The 7,500-nt window shown below is 44.5% G+C and overlaps 1 protein-coding gene across 1 annotated transcript in view; it reads right to left on the bottom strand.

The window, feature by feature from the left end:
* The window catches only part of mettl15 (methyltransferase 15, mitochondrial 12S rRNA N4-cytidine), a 100,222-nt gene that overhangs the window by 43,879 nt on the left and 48,843 nt on the right, over positions 1 to 7,500 (bottom strand). The window contains exon 3 of the mRNA XM_080840603.1: positions 48 to 184. Within this exon, the coding sequence (XP_080696729.1) occupies positions 48 to 184 (137 nt within the window). The remainder of the gene's footprint in view (positions 1 to 47; positions 185 to 7,500) is intronic.

Raw genomic sequence — 7,500 nt, 5'->3', positions numbered from 1 at the left:
GAGGGAGAGAGAGAGAGAGTGGAAGGGAGAGAGTGTGTCAGACTCACGGGTGTTCCTCCGCCAGCTGCTGAGCCAGTCCGTGGGCCACGGGGTCGCGGTCGAGGGCAACTACCGTCACGTCACGTATCGCCCTCAAGATGGCCTTGGTGTGACCTCCGGCCCCAAAGGTCATATCCAAAACAACCTGTAGCAAAGCCATGTCACAGGGTCATTACAACACACACAGATATCTGGTACGACCGTGCTTGGAATGCAACAACAAAAGCACAAGACTACATCTACTGTGGCATATTACACATTAAATAACTATTATTATTATACATTTTTATGTCAGAAAAGGACATAATTAGACATTACAGATAGATAGAGATAGATAGATAAATAGATAAATAGACAGATAGACATACACAGGGGCGCAGATAGCACTGGGGACGGGGGGGGGACATGTCCCCCCCAGATTCATAGTGACCCTGATCCGTCCCCACCACTCTCCCTACGTAAGGCGACAATCATCAGTAAATAACGTTTAAAAATGTTAGCGTCCCCCCCAGTTCAAAAATCCCATCTGCACCCCTAGACATACATACAGACACATGTACTCACACATGATAAGAAACATTTAATAGCAATGGTATGCTACTGCTTTTGAGACATAAATTACACTTTGTGACTATTGTCAAGACCAAGACACCAAAGGCAGTGTCTGTTGCCACTCAGTGCTAATGTTAGCATTCTACCAGCCGTCACTCTTTCAGTTAGCTGCCTGCTATCCACGCATCTTTTAGCCATATCCGCTCCCCATAGTTTCCATCACGCAAGCTAATGCTTTTCGCACCTTTCAAGCTGATGTGCTAACTTTAGCCCCCTGTCATTCACATCCCTATGCAAGTAAATGCTAGTACTTTGTAATCTGTCTATAGTGCATCTACGTCTGTATTTCTATCCCTGTATGACTCAACCCTAATGCTAATCTCTTAGCTATGCGTGCAAAAAGCTAGTTAGCCCAATGCTCAACACATAACCTGCAGCCATTCAAACTGATGTTAGCCCTCTACAATCCATATCTATCTAAAGAGCAGACTATCATTAGCCCTCTGTGACTCCCATCTCCCAGCCATGTGCTCTAACACTATAGGCCCTCTCAGCCATCAAAGTCCTGGGAGCTTTTGGCGGATCCTTGGGGTCAGTCTCACACTGCAGGCTTCTCCACAAATCAAATACCACTAAACAATAAAACCTCATCTCCATCCTTGACATAGCATAAATATTTAGTTACCCAAGATGGCAACCCCCCTTTCCTCTCTCTCGACCACTCTCTTTCTGTTATAGCTCTGTCTCCCCAACCTGTCCTCTTTCTAACCTATGCCCATCTGTCTATTTTTCTCAGATTTTCTCTCTCTCTCTCTCTCTCTCTAACTCTCACTCACTCTGTTTTTCTCCTCTCTCACCATGTTCCTTTCTAACTTCTCCTCCTCTCTCACACATTTTCTTTTTCTTTATCTCTCTCTCTCTCTCCCATGACCTGCAGAGTTCCCCCACACACTGCATTAATATGAAAAGGGCAACCACTTCACAGCGATGGCCAAGTACAGCATGTATTATGAGGTGAAGACACCTCGCCTCCTCGGGGTCTATCTGCCTGCTATTTAGATTAAATTAATAAATAAACGTGTACCGTCATTCTCTGAGACGGAGTGCGATGGGACATGGCAGGATTGCTCTCCTATTCTTAGATTTCTTTGAAAAGAATCAGTCAATTATTCTGTGTAAGAAAAAAAAAAGAAAGTCTGTTCTCTCCAGGGCTAGTGGTGAGGACAGGAGTTTCAGTCACGACTCTGAACACAACAGCAGCCCTTTAGACTCCTGCCACTCCTTCCCTGGGGAGTAGACACACACACACACACACACAAATAAACAAACACACAAGGACACGTACACAGACACATACACACAAACAAAATCACACAGACACCCACCCACACACGCACACACACACACACACACACACACACACACACACACACACACACACACACACACACACACGCACGCACACACACACACACACACACACACACACACACAGGCACACTCAGACACATGCACAAGCATGCACACACACACACCTAAGCCAGAAGCCAGGGCGGGTTGAAAACAAAGGTTCACAGAAAAACACTTTTTCTAATTTAATAATTGCATACTACCGACAATAGTATAGGTAGTAGTATTACTGCTGTGATAACAGATTACTTTCATTATTAATCACAAGATGACATTAGTATTTAGGAGTACTAATTGTACATAATTGTTTTACAGGTATGCCACTTTTACAGGATAAAGTATCTGTAAGCAATATTCTTTAGAATTATTCACTATGTCATCAGCCATCTTAACTGTTTAAAGCTTGTGGTGTGCTTATAGCATCACGCATATTCTAACCATATCATAGTCTCTACCATAGTGTAGGCCATAGCATAATGAAGTAATTAAGTAATTGGCAGTGAATCGTTTGTTTGTTTATGTATTTATTTGTCTCTTTCTCTACCATATAGTAGGATCTTAACCTGCAAATGCTGATGGCTGTTGAACATTGTTCCTCACCACCATAACCTGTAATTCCATGCACACATATAAGGCAAACTAGCTCAGTCCGCTTTCTTTGTCTCTTTTTCTTCCCCTCTTATTCTAGACAATCTCCCCGCTTGGAAGCCGCCGCAGTCTTTTTCTACCCAATCTACCTGCACAAAACCTCTGCTTAGAGCTGTCCATTCCCACCAAACCATCATGCACAAATTCTACACTGATTATATAACATACTGTATGCCACCCTGTTTAACCGTGATACAGTATAAACACATCCATCATCAAGCCATCATTGACATAGTTTTCTATTAGGACACTGTTTACCCACTAAGCTGTTCTACAACCAATACTCTGAATGTTGGGGTTCTCAATTTGTATCCACTATTCTTTCTGTATATTTCATGTATATACCTTCATCTTTATTTCTTGGAATCATGTATGTGTCATGTACATATGCTGCATGTGTGTGAATATGTTTTACCCTTTGCTAAGTGTATGAATTAATCAGTTTGTTCCTGATTCTCTCTTTTCCTTTTCTCCTCCCTCTCCTTCTGCCCCCCCCCCCCCCCCCCACTTTCTATCGCTATCTCTCTACCTAGCCAGCCGAAGCAGATCGGTCCCCCCCTTTGAGCTGAGTTTCTCAAGAGGTCTTCCTGTTAAAAGGGAGCTTTTACTTGCCCCAGTCGCCTTAGAGCTCTCTCTAAGGGGTTCAGGCCCTAGGCTCTGTGAAGTGGCTAGATAAAAAATGCAATTGATTATAAGAATTTCTTTAAGGAAATCGAATCTGATCTGATCCGAATCAGACCTTAACTGAATTTAATTAGTATAGTTTATAATAACAAATCAGGAAGGACTTGCAACATCATCTCACTCGAACAATAGCAGGTTTTATTCTCCATCACATCCATTGCACACTAGTAAAGCCAGTCTTGGCTCTTATTTTTTTAAGTGTGTTTTCTTTGCAAGGGACCTTGATGATGCTTAATACCATGGATACCAGTCAGTGCATGAGCGTAACACCTGTTATTTATCAATTGTTGTGGAGTGTAGGAATATTGAAGGAAGTGCGTCATCCACGCTCCCACGGGCTTATTTACGACCTCCTCTTTGTTTGATACGAAACGTATCGCTGCTGTCATCATCTAGCCTCGATTGGTTTTTCACATAAGAGGGAAAAAGTTCTTTAGTGGAAAAATGTATAAAAGAAAAAAAAAACATATGTGCCTTACTTGAGCGTTCTTTAGCAAACTAGCAAAATTAAATATCAGCTTCATTCAATCAAAAGTGGCGTTGGTATCTTCATTTATCAAGTAATTACAGCTGCCTTGAAGTCACCTAACCATGTGTTAGCAGCTTTATAGCAAAATTCAACTGTTGATAAATGTTGATGCTGTATATATTTTTGTTGCGCTCGAACTTGACTTCATGATCGAAGAGCAAGGCTGCGTCAGGTTGGTGGTAGGTTCTACATCACAGTGGAAACAGAAAGAATAAAAGAGACGATTAGGGGGCCGTCTCTGCAAACATCCCTGCCACCAGGGATGTGCCCCGAGTTCCTGCAGTATAAAAGTGCCATACTCATCTGGATCCATAGCATTAGAAAAATCATAAAAAAAGGACAAATGAGAGAATTAACACATTTTATGTCTGCAATTTCTTTAAAAGTTATGAAACCACTAAATATCGCTCAACACACGTCATCGAGGCCCCACCGGTTAATTTTTTATCTTTCAAACACAGTGTTGTGTGTTGGAATAGAAAGGACCATTCTGCTGTGTCTACTTCTTTATGTTTGCCTCCTAGCAGTCACTGGATGCTGGCTGCACAAACAAAGCAGACCTTGACATCTTCAGGCTTTCTCTGAAAAACAAGTTTGCCTCGAGTCAAACTGAGACAGTGTGATTCTCAGGAACAAGTGGCAAGCTTGGAGTTCTCCTTTAAAGACACACATTAACAAGCGCGCTCTCGCTGGGTGGGGTTTATTTATGGCTGCTGCTTGTGATTCGCTCGTTTATGGCTCAAAGTGTTAAACAGAGTATGAGGCACATCATAACACACACACACACACACACACACACACACACACACACACACACACACAAAAAGAGCCCCCTGCTCCTCTGATCTTGTCTGTTCCTTTTCTGGGGGATGTGGGGAATGTGTGTGTGCAGGTGGGGGTGGAAGTGTGTGAGTGTGTGTGGGGAGGGGGGTGGTTCCTGTGAACAACTTCACTCACATCCACAGAGATGATGTGAAGGCCCGATGACTCATTTATGGGGGTACAGGCTCAGACGTCTCCCAAGAATGACACAGACACACACACACACAGACACACACACCAAACACAGAGATAGAGAGAGAGGGAGAAAGACAGAGAGCGGGAGAGAGAGACAAAGTCAAGCACACAAAAATAAGTGCGCAGACCCGGACACACACACACACATACACACACACACACACACACAGACACACGTGTGAGTGAGAAGAGATAATGAGTAGGCTGGATAAGCCTCTCATCTCTCACTGCAGACGGAGCGACACGTTGAGGTGAGGGACGGACGGACGGACGGACAGACAGACAGACAGACAGACAGACAGACAGACAGACAGACAGACAGACAGACAGACAGACAGACAGACAGACAGACAGACAGACAGACAGACAGACAGACAGACAGACAGACACAAAAAACACACGTACAATTTGAAGACGTTATATTAAGGTCCCACCACCCAGCCCATCTCCACAACAAACACCCAGAGTGTGTAGGAGTCATACTCCAGTCATGTTCACACAGCATGTGTGTGTGTGTGTGTGTGTGTGTGTGTGTGTGTATGACCCCTCCTGTGACGTGCATACTGTGCCAGGCTATTTAGGCATCTGATGAAGGAGAGAAGGAGAGGGGGAAGAGAAAATAACAGAAAAAAAGGTGTGGAAAGAAACAGATTCGGCACTAAAATGTTAAGCGTGCGGATCGATGGTGACGTGGGTGGTAGGGTGTGTGTGTGTGTGTGTGTGTGTGTGTGTGTGTGTATGTGTATGTGTGTGAGTGTGCGGATCAATGGTGACGTGGGTGGCGGTGTGTGTGCGTGTGCGTGAAAGAGAAGAAGTGATCAATGGTAAGAGGGTATGAGTCTCTCCTCTCTGTCTCTCTATCCCTCCCTCCCTCCATCCACCTCTCTTTCCCTTATTCATTTCTTTCACTCTCCTTCTCTATTCCCTTTCTTCCCCTCCATCACTCTCTTCATACTTCCTTCTCTTTCTTTATCACTATCCCACCATCCTCCTCTCTCTCCCTCCCGTCACCTATCTTTCCTTTTTTTTACTCTCTTTCACTCCCCAGCCCTCCACAACTCTCTACCTTCACCTTCCTCTCTTCACCCTTTCTTTCTTCCTCCCTCCCTCTATTCACCTCTTTTTCACTCTCCCTCCCTCCTCCCTCTCTCTATCTCTCTCTCCAGTCTGAATCTGAGACCTGCAGCAGATGGGGAGGGGGTGTGGGCCAACGCGATGACTCACAGTCCTAATGAACTCTCCTGTTGTGCTATTCAATACCAGGAGAGACAGAGAGAGAGAGAGAGAGAGAGAGAGGAGGATAAAGAGAGAGAGGGATAGTAAAAAGAAATAGAGAGGGGAGAAAGAGAGAGAGAAATAGAGAGAGGGAGGGAAGAAAGCAGAGAATGGAAAAGAACACAACACAAACAAACAACATGCTTGACTGGCCATTAGTAAAAAGAATACACACACACACACACACACACACACACACACATACATACAACGTGCCTGTTTACGCAGGTGGTTTAACTGGAAGGGATGGGAGGGTGAGGGGGGGGGGGGCAGTGAGGAGTCTAGAGCTTCACTCGGGGCAGAAGTGCTTCAAACTCCACATGCCAAATAGCCTTCAAACATGCTGTCTGTGTGTGTGTGTGTGTGTGTGTGTGTGTGTGTGTGTGTGTGTGTGTGTGTGTGTGTGTGTGTGTGTGTGTGTGTGTGTGTGTGTGTGTGTGTGTGTGTGTGTGTGTGTGTGTGTGTGTGTGTGATAAAAACTCCGGACTCCAGATAGCCTGTGGGCATGTTGTCAGATTTTATATTTAAGCAAGTAATAGCGAATCTTTTGTAGGTTCAGATAAGCCACAGACACAGTGGAAGACCTTCAATCCTGGATAGTCTATATAACTGATCACATGTGTGAGTATGTGTGTTTGTGTGTGTATCCCTGTAAATCTATGGGTGTTTACTGTCTGAGACAAAACAATGTCTGGGTAGTGCGCGTGGGTGTATATTTGTGGATGTTTTGATCTGTTTGTGTAAGTGTGGGCACTTCCTCTGACTCCCCCGCTATACACCCAAGGGTTACCCAGACACCCTTGCCCTCCCTGTAGGCCTCTTCCGATAATCTATGGCTTTGCCGGTGGTGCTTTGATAAGCACGGGGAAAAGATCACTCCATCACTCCTGTGTCGTCCCCGCGGCCATGCTACCGCACCATCAATCAAAATGTCTTCCGGAGGAACACAAGCCAGGCCACTCTCCTTTCATCTGTCTCTGAAGATGAGGTCGGGCCGCGCGTGAATGTGTGTGTGTGTGACAATTTCTCATTCCCACTTTCAAAGCCGTGATTTAACTGGCAAAATGTCACGTTGGCGTCATGTGGAACTGGGAGCCAGTGTTCACTTGCCGGCATAGTTGTTCGGGAATTGCGACCTAGTAACATTGCCAGCAATCTTCTGCCATGGTTTATTCACTACATTTGCTATCGTCTTGCCCCATTGATTTCTAATTATTTCAGGATTGTTTAGTACCTATGTGAAGCCATCATTTGCAAGTGGTTGTACAAAGTTTTTTCTTTTCCTGCCTAATTGCTAAGCTAGCTAGCTAGCTAAGGAAACTTTTAAATAACCGTAAATGTTTGAA

Source organism: Sprattus sprattus (assembly GCF_963457725.1).
Source record: "Sprattus sprattus genome assembly, chromosome: 6".
In the NCBI taxonomy this organism is placed as follows: Eukaryota; Metazoa; Chordata; class Actinopteri; order Clupeiformes; family Clupeidae; genus Sprattus; species Sprattus sprattus.
This window is presented reverse-complemented; position numbering and strand designations above follow the sequence as displayed.